General features: G+C 32.3%; 2 protein-coding genes across 2 annotated transcripts; one reads left to right on the forward strand and one right to left on the reverse strand.

Moving 5' to 3' along the window:
• The first annotated feature begins 1,906 nt into the window (after nt 1-1,906).
• On the forward strand, nt 1,907-7,933 carry LOC132303999 (FAM10 family protein At4g22670-like). The gene is made up of 11 exons (XM_059801479.1): nt 1,907-2,157; nt 2,257-2,308; nt 2,801-2,962; nt 3,054-3,141; nt 3,275-3,355; nt 3,522-3,586; nt 4,023-4,163; nt 4,381-4,497; nt 4,585-4,938; nt 5,115-5,172; nt 7,607-7,933. Exons 1-11 carry the CDS (start codon nt 2,048-2,050, stop codon nt 7,702-7,704), a joined length of 1,326 nt encoding a protein of 441 aa, XP_059657462.1. The 5' UTR covers nt 1,907-2,047; the 3' UTR covers nt 7,705-7,933.
• Nucleotides 7,934-12,655: 4,722 nt separating this feature from the next.
• On the reverse strand, nt 12,656-15,075 carry LOC132304000 (non-specific lipid transfer protein GPI-anchored 7-like). Its single transcript, XM_059801480.1, has 3 exons — nt 14,679-15,075; nt 14,162-14,197; nt 12,656-12,966 (listed from the first exon to the last, which is right to left on the reverse strand). The coding sequence occupies exons 1-3, from the start codon at nt 14,986-14,988 to the stop codon at nt 12,881-12,883; spliced, it is 432 nt and encodes a 143-aa protein (XP_059657463.1). The 5' UTR covers nt 14,989-15,075; the 3' UTR covers nt 12,656-12,880.
• Between the last annotated feature and the right edge of the window lie 2,034 nt (nt 15,076-17,109).

The following is a 17,109-nucleotide window of genomic DNA, read 5'->3' on the forward strand; positions in this document are numbered from 1 at the left end:
AAAAAAATTTATATTGAATAAATTGTTTCTTTTGACCAGACCAAAAATAAAAAATGTACTGTAACCATTAAAATAATTATCTCTTTTCACAGGAGGAAAAAAAAAAAAAAAAAAAAAAAAAAAGTACCCAAAAAATAGGATTAATATATATATATATATATATTGAATAAATTATCTTTTTTTATAACACCATAAAAAATATATATTTCTATTCTATAAATTATTTCTTTTGATGGGACAAAAAAATAAGAATACCTCTTTTCACATGATTGAAAAAAAAAAAAAAATCAACTTTGTTGAATAAATTATTTGTTTTGATTGCATCAAAAAAAGTCACGAATAAATTAAGGAAAATTACACTTAAGTAGATTTGAGAGTCTTAAATAACAAATCTTTTTATTTTTAAAGTTAATTTTTCAATTTGGTCGAGTTAGGTAAATAATTACATATGCATAAATAACTATTATTTGTGTCAAAAATACCCTCCAAAATATTATTTTAAAATATCGAAATATCCTTCCTAAATCAAATAATTCTTTCATTAATAAAATTTAGAAAAACAAGATTTTTGAGTTTACTTCCAACTTGTTATTTTTGCATATGGTGTATATATTACCAAAATAAATAAAATAAAAAACAACATATATATATATATATATATATATATATATATATTTGTGCAAAAAAATTTAACGGTATATCCTAATCTATATTGCTTAAAACTTACAAATGTCAATTTAGGAATATACAAAAAATTTAGTGAAAATTCATTATGTATAGAATTTTTTATTTCTGTAAATGGAAATTCATCATATATGTGTGTGTGTGTAATTTTAACCATATCTCCTAATTCATACCAATAAAAACCTGCAAATGTGAAAACTTTCGTATGAAATAAAATATATATATATATGTACACATATATAGTACATACGCAAGATAAAGGGAAATCATGAAAAAACTAAATGGTTACTTTAGTAAATGGTATACCAGTAATAAATTTTTTTTCTTATTTATAAAACAAATTTAATTAATTGAGCCAAAAAATTGATGATTATCTCAAGACATGTACCACAACAAAGACGATTTATATATTTTTGGGACTAACCTTTGATTGCCCCATTTTTTACTATATTGAATATTTTTTATCATTTATATAAGTTCTTGTGTGTATATATATGAAAGTTGCAGCAATATGGTTCAAAGTTAAAGGAAAGATCTTAATTTTTTTTTTTAATTTTCAAAAAAAATAAATTATTTAATAAAGTACTTGATTTTAGGGAACATTTTAGAGCTAAACAATAATTATTGATGCATATGTAATTATTTTACTTAATTCAACCAAAGTGAAAAATGAATTTTTGAAATAGATCATTTACTTATTTAAGACTTCTAAGTATACGTAATTGCAGTTTTCCCAATAAATTATCTCTTTTGACTGCCAAAAATAAAATTATCAATATGAAATAAATTATCTTCTCTGAGAGGACCTTCAAGAGAAAGTATAGCACAAGGAAAGACCTAAAACATATATATATATATAGCCGACGTTTCATCAAATCTTTTTTTTATTCATTTATTTATTATTATTATTTTTAAAGTGATAGGAATATCATTCTCGAAGAAAAATGAACAAGAATCATCATTTCAACTTTAAAAACAATTACTAAATTAAAGAATAGAAGCAAAAGTATTCGATCCTCTAACAAAAATTAAAAAAATAAAAGTTTGGAGAAAGAATTCACCAGGCCCACTGGGGATTATGATATGACAACGATAATTATATGACAACGATAATGATAAGGATGATATGTTATTAAAAATAACATTGGTCGTAATTGTAAATGGTGATGCCTATCTCTTTCTTTAGAAGGTACTAGAAGAGCCAGTGTATATATTCTTCTCGCGCACACACTACTGTCTCGCTATCGAACCCTCGCGAAACATTACAGTATAATATATATATATATATATATATTATCCTATATTACACTCTTTACCCCACTTCGGTTCAATATTGAAATCGTCCGTTTGATCCAAAATCACCATGGACGCAGAAAAGGTGACCCAATTGAAGCAATTCATAGACCTCTGCAAGTCCAACCCTTCAATCCTCACCGACCCTTCTCTTTCATTCTTCACTGACTACCTCCAAAGGTAACACAAAATCATATGTATACATGTGTGTGTATATATATATATAATATTAACAATGCTTGTTGAATCTGTGTTTAATTTGGGTTTGATGTGTTTCAGTCTCGGGGCTAAGCTTCCTTCATCAGCCGGAGAGTCTGCTAGTAACAAATCGGTAACTCATATTTCTTATCTTTTTGGTTGTCCTTTTGATCCGTTTGGTTGTCCATTTGCGCAGAACAAATGAAACCATTGAATATGAAATTCTCATTGTTTGAGACCAGACAATGGATCTTCAGTTTATGATACCTAATGCAGTTATATTGGCTTAGTTGAATATTTTTCTTTGGTCCTCCATTTTCACGGCAATCAAACGAAGGGGTAGGGTTTAGGGTTTTGGTTCTATTTATAAATCTGGGAATCATTACCAGATGGATTTTCAGTTTATGATACCGAATACAGTTATATTGGCGTAGTTGATTTTACTCTCTTTATTCTAAATTCTAAAGTAACAGGCATCATGAACTTGAATATTTTTCTTTGGTTCTCCTTTTTTACAGCAACCAAACGAATGGGTAGGATTTATGGTTTAGGTTCTATTTTAAAATATGCGAGTTGTTGATTAATCTAAATTTTTGGAATTTTGGTGTCCTGAATTTTGAGTCAGAAATCTTATGTGGTGGATGAGAGTGATGAGGACATGGAGGATGCTGAGGATGGGCCTCAACCCCAAGCAACTGTTGATGAAGAAGAGGAGAGTGAGATAGTTGAATCTGACATTGAGCTTGAAGGTGAAATTGTGGAGCCCGATAATGATCCTCCACAAAAGGTCTGGAGTCACATTTGTTTATTTTTAGTTTTTGTTTAGGCTTTTGATACATTGATAGAGATTTTTATTTTTAACATATTGAATTTTGTAGATGGGAGACCCTTCTGTCGAGGTTACAGAAGAAAATCGTGATGCTTCACAGGCGGCAAAAGCACAGGCCTTGGAAGCAATCTCTGAAGGTATACAAATTTTTTCCCCATATATGTAAATAAGTTTAAGTGGATATATTCTTATCAATGCCTGGATACACATATGACTTCATTTTTGTATTTAGAACCAGTTTACTGGATTTTGAGGCTTTGTGTTGATCAGGTAAGCTGGAGGAAGCGATTGAGCATCTCACACAGGCGATTTTGCTCAACCCAACTTCAGCAATTATGTATGGAACCAGAGGTAAAGCTTGATTTGAGGCTTATACTGTTGTCTGTCAGGTTTTTTTTTTTTCTCTCTCTCTCTCTCTCTCTCTCTCTCTCTCTCTCTCTCTTCTTTGAGATTTAAAATTTGTAGCTTATTTTTTTTTTTTTTTTAATTTTTTTTGTATATTTGATGTTTTTTACAGCTAGTGTGTATATCAAAATGAAGAAACCCAATGCTGCTATTCGAGATGCCAATGCAGCTTTAGAGGTTATTGTCACTTCCCTTAATCTGCATATGAAAGAAGTCGAAAGTTTATTTTTATTATTTGAAGTTTAAATAAGCCTATCGTGCATGCAAACAGGAGCATTTGCCAATATGATGCGGATTTGACTTTGTTCCATTTATACCATCATGTTTACGCAGATAACATTTGCATGTGTAATTACTTATATCATGCATTACTTATATCATGCATTATTTACGTGGGTATGAATGCTAATATAGCTTCCAGAATATGTTTAGATGCAGTTATTGTTCACAAAAAAGAGGCCATGCACCTTATCAACAGGATGTCTGTGATATCCAAGCTTGCTTAGTTAACATTTTCATCTGGACCATTGCTTTATGTGCAATAAAGATGGGTTCAATATGTATTGTGATTTTCTCAATTGTTTCTTACACTTTTTTTGAATGCTTCGCTCAGATTAATCCAGATTCTGCTAAAGGGTACAAATCCCGTGGCATGGCGCGAGCAATGCTTGGCCAGTGGGAAGAGGCTGCCAAGGATCTTCACTTGGCATCAAAGCTGGACTATGATGAGGAAATAAATGCTGTGCTTAAGAAGGTTTGTCTTTTTTATTGTCTGAATATATCTCTTTGTATTTTTGTAATGTTATCTTCTGATAGGTCACTGTCTTTGATTGTTCCATGCAACAAGGTGTCAATAAAAAGTTATGATACTGCTATAGAGGTTCTAGGGATTCCAATAAAGATGTTTGGATTATAATTAATACATGTCTTAATTTGTTGTAGATTGTCACTTCAGTTTTTGGTTGACGTAGGTTGAACCCAATGCACACAAAATTGAGGAACACCATAGGAAGTATGAGAGGTTGCGCAAAGAACGAGAGGAGAAAAAGATTGAACATGAGCGACTGCGGCGACGGGCTGAGGCTCGGGTAATAATTGTTCACTCATCTGCTAATATAGTTAAAGATGTTATTTGTTTTTTCCGGCCTAATGTCTTGTTCTGCATTCTTCTCTAGGCTGCATATGAGAAGGCTAAGAAGCAAGAGCAATCGTCTTCAAGTAGAAGAGCAGGAGGCATGCCCGGTGGGTTCCCTGGGGGTATGCCTGGAGGCTTTCCTGGGGCTGGGGGTATGCCTGGAGGCTTTCCTGGGGCTGGGGGTATGCCTGGAGGCTTTCCTGGGGCTGGGGGTATGCCTGGAGGCTTTCCTGGGGCCGGGGGTATGCCTGGAGGCTTTCCTGGGGCTGGTGGCATGCCTGGAGGTTCTCCTGGGGCTGGTGGTGTGCCTGGTGGTTCTCCTGGGGCTGGTGGTGTGCCTGGTGGCATGCCAGGAGGAATGCCTGGAAATGTAGATTTTAGCAAAATATTGAATGTAAGAGTGTGTTTACTTTCTATGAATCTGCTTCTATTTACAGATATTATGGAGTATTAACTAAGATTTTAGATGTCCACTAACTGGTACCAAACATTTCATATGCTTCTTCACCACCACCAATGATGTATTTTATAAGATGATGGCTTGATTTGATTTTGTTATTATTTGGGCAGGACCCTGAATTAATGACGGCATTCCAAGATCCAGAAGTTATGGCAGCTCTTCAAGATGGTACATTTTCCATCTCCCTGTCTTTTGTAATTTCCTTTTTTTCTTTAGTTAAGTGCATTAACTTATCATCGTGATACGGTAGTTATTGTGATTAATAAAGATGTTGTTTTATTTCATTATTTAATAATTTTGGGTTGGTTTAATAGTGTATTTCTCCATTCATGCCCATTTAGAAAGGTATTGTCCTCGTCTTTTTTAGAAGAAGGGAATGCCAATTCTAAATGGTGGTTTGTCATTGATTGTGGTGCTTTCATTGTTTAAATTAACGGTCATTAGGTAATGTTATTAATGGGTGTAGATATCAGTAATAATGGGTGTAGATATCAGTAATAATTCGTTGAAATTTCATAGCCATAACACAATGGTACAGTGCTTTTCGTAATATTTCTGTCAGGACACATAAAATTAGAAGTGAGTTTCATCAACTACTTTCCCAAGATAGTCACTATGTTAAGATATGATTAAGTATTCAACGTTCATGATCCACATTTTGAGACTACTATTAAGGGGCACAAGGCATATTATTGGCCTTGCATCTCCCTAAAATTGCCCTCCTCAGGTGATGGTTCTACATCATTTTTCATCATTAGTGTAGTTATTGGATTTTGCTGCACGTAGTCGAATCATCTTAGGGAGTTTAACTTTATCTCCAGTTGGTGCTAATTTTAATGTCTTGTGAATGCATTAATTGTTGATGGTATATTTTTTTTTCATTACATACCATCTTAAGGATATTATTGGCCTTCCATCTCCCTAAAAATTGGCCCCTCTGGGTGATGGTTCTGCATCTTTTTTCATCATTAGTGTAGTTATTGGATTTTGCTGCACATAGTCCAATCATCTTAGGGGATCATCTTAGGGAGTTCACTTTATCTCCAGTTGGTGCTAATTTTAACGGTCTGTGAATGCATTAATTGTTGTTGTTATATATATATATTTTTTTCATTACGTACCATCTTACGCTCTGTACTTATTTTATAAACCTATTACTTATTTTATAAACCTATTATTTGCTACTTCCAATCTTTTGTTCCATAAATTATGGTTTGTCCTATAACTGTTTATAAAATTTTATTTCCAACTTTATAGGTATACGATGATCAGATAAAACACTAGAAGCGCTCCTTCACTTAAACCCAATTTGCTTTCCTTCTATGAAGAATTATTGTCCATTTTTTTTCTGAATATTCCACCCAATTTGCTTTACTTCTATGAAGAATTATTGTCCATTTTTTTCTGAATATTCCATGACACTTTCTATACAGAGTACACACTGTTATTATGTTACATTTTAACTTTAAAGACATTATGCTTGTTCCCGTGACAACATTTAGAAAATTTATTATTCACCCCTCAAAGATTTACAAGCATTTCAACTTTAAAGGCATTATGCTTGTTCCTGTGACAACCTTTAGAAAATTTATTATTCACCCCTCAAAGATTTACAGAATCCCATATACGCGCGTGGGCGCCCTATATTTATATCTTTATAAAAGGGCATTACCCATGTATGTGTACACTCTAATTTTATTTCTTTTTCTTTCCTAATGAAACCCTAGGTTTTCTTTATCCCCTCTGAATCTTCAACCAGATGCTCTTACTTCTTTTTTACCTCGTTCTGTTAAGAACTTACGAGTTTCTTCAAAGGGAGGAGGGGAAGAAACTACTATGCCAAAAATGGCTAGTTGTAAATAATTTTGTTTATAAATAATGTTGGCCAAGTGTATTAGGTATTCTTTTAAAAGAATATAAGCTAAGAGTTATATGATAAAGAAAAATATATTACAATTAATTTTTAATTTTTTAAAATTTCATTTACATAGCACAAGTTCCGCCCTCCCAAAAAAAATTTCTGAGCTTGATTGGGCTGATTTTATTTGATGATTTTGTAATATTGTGTCTGTAATATTATCTTACTATAGATGCTTGTTTTGTTTAACACGAGTGATTGCAATAATTGTGCTTGTCGATAGTCCTGGCATCATATACACTCATAGTCAAGTAGATGGAGTCATGGAATTGTTATGGTACTGTGAGTGTTGATGATGATCACACTGCTGGCAATTTACTACTAGTTTTTACCTTAGAATCTAAAGCAGGTGTCATGAGTGATTGCAGTAATTGTGCTTGTCAATATTCCTGGCTTCATATACACTCATAGTCAAGTAGATGGAGTCATGGAATTGTTACGGTACTGTGAGTGTTGATAATGATCACACTGCTGGAAATTTACCACTAGTTTATACCATTTCTTGTCAAAAAATTCAGATAAGGGTGTTCTTTGTTGAAGTTGAAATTTGAAATTTCAATTAGTTCTTCCCTGTCTGTCCCAATTCCCACCCTCCAGGGAGCATAGATTTCTGGAACTTTTGCTGATTTCTTGTTTTTTACTATTTATTATATAATTTTTCTTATCTTGTTTTGCATTTGGCAGTTATGAAGAACCCAGCTAATCTTGCAAAGCATCAAGCAAATCCCAAGGTGGCTCCCATAATTGCTAAAATGATGAGCAAATTTGCAGGATCCGAGTGAATAATGAAGCGAAAATGCTTGTGAGGGGGCTCGGATAGGGTTTACTATTTAAGTTTGTGTGTTTCATGGTCTTTTTTGGAAAATCATACGTAAACAGTTCTTCAAGCCTTTTTACTTGCATCAATTGGTATAGATGAGATTGTTATGGGGTCAGAAATTTCATTGTGAATAGTTACCTGGCATTGCTTTTCTCTCCAGGGAAAAAATTTAAAACTCTGTTTTTGAGTTATGTTTCTGTGTCCCTTCTATCTGAACAGGTGGGGATTAATAAAGACGACACCGTGACTGCAGCATTAATCCTAAAGTGCGAAGTACAGGGGTAGTTCATCTCATCTGTTTCGGTTGCGTGCCATCTTTTTTGAATCCAAACCAGGTTGCTTGTGATTTATGATCGAACTTGCTTCCCTTTAAACAAGTTTTCACAAGACCATATCCTTTTTCTATGAGAGAGAGGAGCAACTAGACGCGAGAGATGCTGGGGGGACCAAGTGTACTGAGCATTTATTTCTTAGAAGTAGAATGAGCAGTCATGGTGTCATCTTTCTTCTGCCTTTGCCTTTCCTAACTTTGCAGGTAACACAGGTCCTTAAGGTTAGTTTGGTTAGCGTCAACTAGCTAGAATGGAAAAGAAACGGAAAATTTTTAAATTATTTGTAATTTGGTTAGCCTGAAAGGGAAAATTTTCAGGAAAGTAATATTTCCGCAATTAATTGATTTTCTTTAAAATGTTTCCTTTATAAAACACGCAAAACTGAAAGTTGTATCATCATGTGTTCGTTTCTAATTATACCCTCGGTAGTTATGTTTCTTCCTTTTTTAGACTCACAAAAGGAGTGATTTTTTTTTTTTTTTTTTTGATAAATTAGAACTCCTACTTATATTACAGTTTTCTAACTCTTTAAATTAGGATTCTTAATTAAGTTACAATAATTTTATGAATTTTTAAATTAGGACTATATATATATATATATGCACACACATATATTTTTATTCATAAAATGATTATTTATATTTTTTATTATACTTGTTTCATGAGGGTAATTTTGGTATGTAAATTATTTTTTTTTTTTCACTTTCTTGCTAACCAAACTAATGAAACAACATTTTTTCACAAATTTTTTACAAAAAAATCATGCTAACCAAATGCATGATAGAAACATAATTTTCTTTTCTTTTACTTTACTTTCTTTTCCTTTCACTTTCCATCATCAATTTTCGGCTAACCAAACGAAACCTTTTGTTTGGTTGGGTGGAATCAACTAGAAAAGAAAGGGAGGAGAAAATTTTTAAACTTTTTTGGAGTTTGGATAGAAGGAAAAAGAAAAGAAAGAGAAAATCTAATTTCCCGCATCGGTCTATTTGTCTCCAAAAATTTTCACGCATAAAACACCACCTTCTGCTTTTTCATTTTTTTTTCATTTGTTTCATTTCCACTCTCTATTTCAAACATAGGCACAATATAAAACTTTTCTTCACTACTCAAGTCTCCCCGTGAAGAGATTAGCAATTGACTTAAGGAATTCATGGTTTAAATCATGTTACAGTGATTCCAATTTTTTTTTAAAGGTCATGTGAGAAAATAGTATTTTCTTGTGAAAGGAGTTTATTTTATTTGACTTTTCTATTTTATCCAACTAACTTGTTTGTATTTGTTGTTGGGCAATTCTCTCTTTTGTGACTCTGTGAGTTTTCAACAACTATTTTTATGAAGCAATAATTTTTTTTTTCTTAATATAATCCACTCAAAAATAAAAGAAAAAAAATATTAGTATTTGCTTGAGCCTCTGCTGTCTAATTATGTGTAATCCAACCTTTAAAAATTAGTTTGCCTTATTTTATTATAATATTTTTATTTTTATCATCTATTGAACAACATTTATTTTTTAAATTCTAACTGATATAAAAGTAATTTTGGTAAGTAGAATTATTTTTTTTTTTTACTTTCATCCTACCCAAATTAATAAAATCATATTTTATCATAACTTTTTTTTTTTATTTTTTTTAATAGGTAAATATTTTATTATAACTTTTTCGAAAGACTTTAATACTAATCAAATTCATAGTAAAATAGATCTTACTTCTAAATAGAATTTTTTATTTTTTTTAATCATCTGTTCTATGTTGCAATTCTAGCTACTCATAACCTAGTATGGATATATATATATATCTTTTATATGGTGAACTATTTAATTTTTCTCCCAACCAGTAGTCTCTAATTTATTTTTTATTTATTTTTTAATTTGTTTATCTTAAACTAATAATTAGTTTTACCTAGAAAATATTATGAAACCCTTATTCTAAATATAAATAATAAATATAAATATAAACAATTATATATTTGAATTTAATAATTTATCATTTTAATTCATAAGGGTAGTTTTGATATGCATAATCACTTTCTTTTCATTTTCATAGTATCAAAACTAACAAACTAATATTTTTTTTACAATTTTCTTGGATAAATTTTCATACTAACCAAATGCATACTAAAAAATCCTTTTTCTTTTCATTCACTTCACTTTTCTTTCACTTTCTATTTTTTTTCTTTTTTAACTTATTTTCATCTAACCAAATGGAGCCTAAGGGATCATAAGGCTCCGGACTGGTAAAGTTCCAGAACCTAGTGCCAACCTACGTACCATTTCTGCCATGATCCTATGAAGATTTGCCTTAGATCATGCTGCTGTGCTATTTTACAGGAAGCTATTGTTTGTTCAAGTTGTTTCCGAATAATATCTAAATCCAAAGCCATTACTAATCCTATTTTCAATCTAACAGACGCAAAACCTTCGGACGTAACTAGAGAGATGAATTGTTCCTTTTTAACAATATAGGTCAAAATCACCCCACTTTGGGACTCAAAGTCAAGATCTTCAAGGGACCATTTATAAGGTTCTTTCGCACACATTGTTTGCTTTATGCTACACCAGTCATTTTTAAAATATGTCTACACAATTACGAGGCATCCTTAATAAGTGTCGTCAACTTCTCCCTCCCTCCAAGATGGTGTGGGACATCACGTTTACTATTACCTAGATGGTGTGGGATATCACGTTTATTATTACCAAATGCTTAGGCTTTGTTTGGATCCGAGTTATTTGGAGAAAAGAAAACAAATAATTCTAAAAATCATGTTTGGGTAGTTTTTAAGGAAGAGAAAAGAATAGATTTGGAGAGATTTGTCCCTTCAAATTCCTGTTATCTTTTAAAAAATGAGAAGATTTAGAGGAAAATGATAATGAGTGAGTAGTATTTTCATAATACCAAAACTATCTCCTTATAACTAAATAGTATTTTTATAATACTAAAACTACTCTCTTTTAACATTTGACTCCTATCTTATAACATTTTATAAAAAAGTTATAATAGTAATTTGGGTAAAGTGCAAAAAACCCCACTGAATTATACTCTCTCTCCCTAAAAACCCCCCATGAACTTTTTTTTTAACATTTAACCCCCTGAACTATCCAAACTTTTGCAAAACTTACCCACCGGTAAGGTTCCGTTTGGTTCCTCCGCCTAAATAGGCGCGTGATAATCACATGCCAGGGCTGTAACTTTAAAATGACAAAGCTGCCCTTATTGTATAAAACCAAAATTTTTGATACTTTCCGAAAAAAAAAAAAAAAATCCAAAATTAAAACCTAAACAAAATTAACCCCAAATCGTCGACTCTCTCTCTCTCTCTCTGTATCTTCTTCCCCTACCAGCCACTTCCACCATCCATGGACGCCACCACCGCCTCTCCCTCTCTCTAATCCAACTCCATCTCTTGAAGAAGATGAGAAAAAAAAATTAAGACAAACAACAACCCCCTCTCTCTGTTTTCTAACCCTAGGAATTCAACTTTTCCTGCAAAATCAAAGAGTTTGCAACAATCAACACCCCCCTCTCTCTCTTTTCTAGACCTTGGAACCCAACTTTTCTACAAAATCAATGCAAAAGAAGAAAACACACAAAAACACACATCTCAACCCTCTGCAATCCAGTCTGGTTGGGTCTCAGCAGGTAGGTCAAAATCCACAAGCACCAGACAAGGCGATGCCGACGACGAACAACGAAGGCGACGACGGCGATCCAATTGGGTTTCAATCTGAACATCAATTCGACGACGAGACCATGTTCTCGATTTGGGTTCGCTGAAACAAGCAATTGGGTCTAATTTGAACCATCAATTCTGCGACGAGTGAAAGGGGGGTGTGTCGCCGGCTGAGTTACGGTTCCGATGAGGAGTGTAAGGGTATCGATGGAGAGGAGTGGTGAGGGTTTTGTTTGGATTTCAATCCCTCTGTTTCATATTCAACTATTTCTCCCGAAAATGTTTCCTCTGGATATCTTCAATTCTCTGGACAGGCACACACACACACACACATATATATATACACACACACACACATAGAGGGAGGGAAGGAGAGAGCTGTTCTTTATGCTGCCTTAGTTGGAGCGGCGAAATCTTGCGGCTAGGATTGATGAAGAAGATAAACAGTGTAATGATAAGGCTGTGTTTGGGTAATTAGGTGTAACAGTAAACTAAGGTTATGTTTGGAGTGTGATTTGGGGATAAACCATCAAAACTGCATCGTTCCACTAAAGGATAATTTTGTAATTTTCTTTTTCTGGTGACGGAAATTTGCCTACTGTCCTTAAATGCAACTTTTTAATAGTTCAGGGGAGTATTGGTTAATTCAAGGGGGTTTTGTGCAATTGGCTAATAGTTCAGGGGAGTTTTTTGCACTTTATCCTAGTAATTTAATTCTTAAAGTTTTTTTTCTTTAATTTTTCAAACAAGAATGTTATTATTATTAACTTATTTTTCTCTCGTATTTATCTAAACGAAGCCTTGAAAAAAAGTACAAATTTTCAGATGCAACATAAAGCTTGACAAGTGGAACAACCTAACGCACCATTGAAACATATAGTTTTATAATGTATAAATAAAGAATCATTATCATGAGGTGTAAAATAATGAAACGTGACATAAATTTGTGAAATGCTGCAGTTCACATAAATTTCATAAATAAACGATAGAATACAGTACCACTCGTATCAATTTCATATTCATACTCAGCTAAAAAAAAAAAAAAAACCATCAAATAAACCTCCTCCTGGTGTTGCTAATTCCTCTCCGTAACAATAATATGACTTCATCTGTTTCCCAAAGAATAGAAGAATTACACTAATACAGCATTACAGAAGCCCAAAATAGAATTAAGCTTGACAAGCCAGTGCTCGCAATCCTGCTCACGTCGTTTCCCGGTACTCCTGAAAAAAAAATTATCCCATTTTAACGAAGAGAAGTGCGACACTGTCAAACGCTAATGCTAAAAAATTTGAAGCCATGTCTCCAACCATGCCATCATCGTGATTCAACGGTCATTTCTTTGACTTATAATATTGTCCCTATCAAGACTCGGGCACTCAACTTTCCCTCCGGGTAGGAGAGTCAAATTCAACAATATAGTAAGAATAGTTTTATTGCTTCCATGGTCATTGACAAAGCCAAATGTTTGATATACCATGGAAACATACAAAACAGCTGTTGCATTCATCGGGTGAAACAAATGTCTATATATATATATATATATATATACACACACACACAATCCTGAAGCATGTGTGATTTGTTGAAAGGATCTCTAAAATCTTATTATTTAAGTATAGGAATAGTATTAGATTATTTTCATAGACCAAAGTAAGTCAAAACTTAAATTCAACAATTATTAAGGTTTAAAAAGTAAAAAGTCATTTGATATGATTTTAATGTCAAAATTGGAGGCTCCGGAGTACAACTGCTAGCGTCAACCTAGGTCAATTTTTTTACATTTCTAATGTTTTTTTTTTTTTTTTTTTTTTTTTTTTTTTTCGGAAGGTAACATTTCTAATGTTCCTCGTCAATGGCACATAAACAAACAAAATGTTTGGTCCATCAACGCACCAAAACATCAGAACTTGCCATTCACAAAAGACAGATCCCTAATTTGATAATTCAATTCAGTATTTAATTTTAAATAAATTAAATATTTATTTAATTAAATACATTTAATAATGTAATATCACTTTAAAAAAATAAAATTGCTATTACAAATTATTTATTTATTTATTTATTTTTTCTCTTTCCTAGTTAGACTTACACACACGTCTCTTTTAATACTTGAACTTTTGACCTCCTTTTGAGAAACCTTTGAGAAACCGGCCACTGACATTGACCCGTTGGTAATTATTTAAAATTTTAGCAAATAAAGCTACATTTATCACCGAATGAGCAACACTTAAAATTCAAAAAATTATAAAAATTTCTCAATTTAAATATACCACTTAAAACTTCAGTTTTTTAAATTCAAAATTCTTAATATTTTCAGTTCTACCAAAAAGCAGCTCAGAAACAGATTGACATAGCAAATATATGTCATGCATAGATATACTTCTAGGATTATAAATATGAAGAAAGAGTGATTACCTGGAGGAGGCTCTGTTGAGGCTGTTGGGGCTGTAGCTGCAGAAGAAAAATGAAATTTTAAAAAATTATTAGCTAACACCTAATTGAGAAAACACACACACAAAACAGAGGGACTTTAATGTGAGTTTGACATCTGTTGAATAACTGAAAATTAGAAATATATTAAAATTTCATTGGACAGATTTTTACATCTGTTTAATTATAGAGAGAGAGAGAGAAAAAAAAAAAAAAAACCATTTAAAAAATAATAATAATATATATGTGTGTGTCTGTGTGTGTTAAAATCAATTTTGGAATTTTGTTTTTTCTTCAAGTCACTAAAAAAAAAATAAAAATTGGTCAGGGTAAGAAGTAGCAAATTAGCAATCAGTGATTAGGAAACACTAGTCCGAGCTGACTGAGTCAGGATCCAACCAGCAGATTCCCGGGCCAATTCACTGAGTTCACCCAATATTTAAAAAACAAAACATAAAACACCCACTAGTTTATATGTATATGTATATGTATATGTGTTTACCATTGCTGCAGGCGCTAAGATCACCGGAGACACCGCAGTGGCCGGGAAGAGCAAGCGCATCAGTGATGTTGATGCCGAGGTAGGTCAACAAGCCAGGGGTGTTGTAGAGAGTGCAGAGACAAGAGAGCTCATTTGTCACTGCCTCTTTCAGTGGGTCACAGCACGAAGCCGGTGGGTTCGTTGAGTTCATGTAATCCGCACACGGCACCAGCTTCTGCGCGCACGACGGCGTTGATTGGCCCTCCGCAAACCCAATCACCGCCACTACCACCACCACCATCATCAAGGCGGACATCTTCAAAAAACCCATTGCTCACTTTCTCTCTCTAAAGTGTTTCGCTCTCTCTCTCTCTAAAATTTTCTGTCGCTGGTGGTGGCAAGTATTTGCTTCCGTCTTTGCTTTCTTTCGTGCCCAATATATATCAGCTCTCATTGTGTCGCTGTTTTACGTGTCCACGGACTCCACGCGACAGAGTCCAGCGTTCTATTCACGCTCCTCTAACAATAAGACAACTAATCTTTGGTTGTAGTCGAAAAATATCTTCATATTAATGGGCCTTTTCCGAAATGAGTACATTTACTTCTCCACACACAATTAATGCATTTTCTTATTTAAAAGCTATCAAGTTATTTTTACAATTTGAACATATATATATATATATATAATATAATTATTCATTCAAGTTGACAAAGAATATTTATGAAAAAATTGCATTTATCTAACACTTTTCAAATAAGATAAGTATTTTGAAATAAAAAGAAAAAGAAAAAAGAAAAGAATAATTAAATTGAAATACAAGAGTAAATGTTAGGGGTTACAACTTCTAAATACTCATTATTTTTTTGAATAAATTTTGAAACAAAAAGAAAAAGAAAAAAAAAGAATAATTAAATTGGAAGAGAAGTAAATGTTAGGGGTTACGACTCATAAACACTCATTATTTTTTTGGATAAATTTAAAATATTATTATTAAAAGCAATGAGTAAATTTGAAAGAAATGGGGTGTGAATATATTTTTCGTAATATATTATGTAATTTTCATAATATTCAAAGCTCAACTAAACTAGTAAATGAGTTGTATATTTTTGGACACACACACATATATCTACACTGTGTGTGCTCAAGTGTTCAAAAAGAAATAATGGACGGAGTTGAATTTGGGAAGATGAGTTCAGACGTGCTCGCAAGGGCTTTGCCAACACCCAACGTCAATCTGCCAACTGTATTCACACATATTAAATAGTATTAATTAATTCTACCGATTATATGAGTGTCCTTATCTCAACTAACTATATGAAATAAAATAATATAAAATAAGGAAAATGATAAGGGGGCAAAGAGTAACCCCGAAAAAACGATCGAATCTAACGTGACTTGGTACGTAAGATTCTCTAAAATTTTTTGCGCGTGAAGAGTAAAAGAGCCATCACGTACTTTGCTCACCCCTAAAATAAATTGAAAAAAAAAAATTTTTGTTTGAGAAATGTAGCGATAAACACTATGAAGATGACCGGAAGAAGGTGAGTATATACAAATAAAAATATATATATACACACAATTACATATATGTTAGTAATAAATCATAAATATTCAAAGATTTTTTTCTACAAATTTCTCAATAGATTTAGGTATTAGTCTATGATCTGATTTTAAGAATTACATGATCATCTTGTATTCGAATCACGTACAAAAATTTGAGAGTATTCACAACATCACTATTTGATTCAACATCACTATTTGATTCGGGATTGACTATTTTTCTCTATCTAAGGTTTTGAATAAGTTTTCTTCTTCAATAGTAATTCAATCGGTATAGTGATTTAATTTGATATATTCAGTGTAAATTCTAAAATATATCAATTAAGAATACCGGAAAGTTCAGAAGTCTCAAAAATTAGAGAAAACTTATCTCTATTTTTTTTTTTTTTTTTTTTTTACCTGCACGGGATGGACTCTTTTGCTCCCTCACGCAAAAAAGATAAGAAGCTGACGTGGTCTGGCCACGTCAGGTTCAGTGATTAATTCGGGAATACCTTTCGTTCCCTATCACTGCTCATAAAATAAACACCAACTAATTAACATGTTCCAATTATATATATGGGTTTTGGTCAAACTTTGATCAATGAGGACACAACACTATTATGTCAACTAATCCCATTGGTTAAAAAAAACTAATCCCATAAAACAAAAACAATATATATATATGCCAACATGATACCAGAAAGACATTCGAAAGTTACAGGCAAGCGTGGATTATTTACTAGTTTTATTTATTTATTTATTTTAATTATTTTTTATATAATATTTAGAAAAATAATAAACTGACCAAAACAATGAACCAAAATAAAAATTGAACAATTCGGATTTTCTGATGTGGTATTGGTTTTGTAGTTTCATTTCTCAAACGCATCTAATTTTATTTTCAACATA

The sequence above is a fragment of the Cornus florida genome, unplaced genomic scaffold (assembly GCF_030987335.1).
Source record: "Cornus florida cultivar Cherokee Brave unplaced genomic scaffold, ASM3098733v1 CherokeeBrave_3.0.0_Hap2_Chr04, whole genome shotgun sequence".
NCBI lineage: Eukaryota > Viridiplantae > Streptophyta > Magnoliopsida > Cornales > Cornaceae > Cornus > Cornus florida.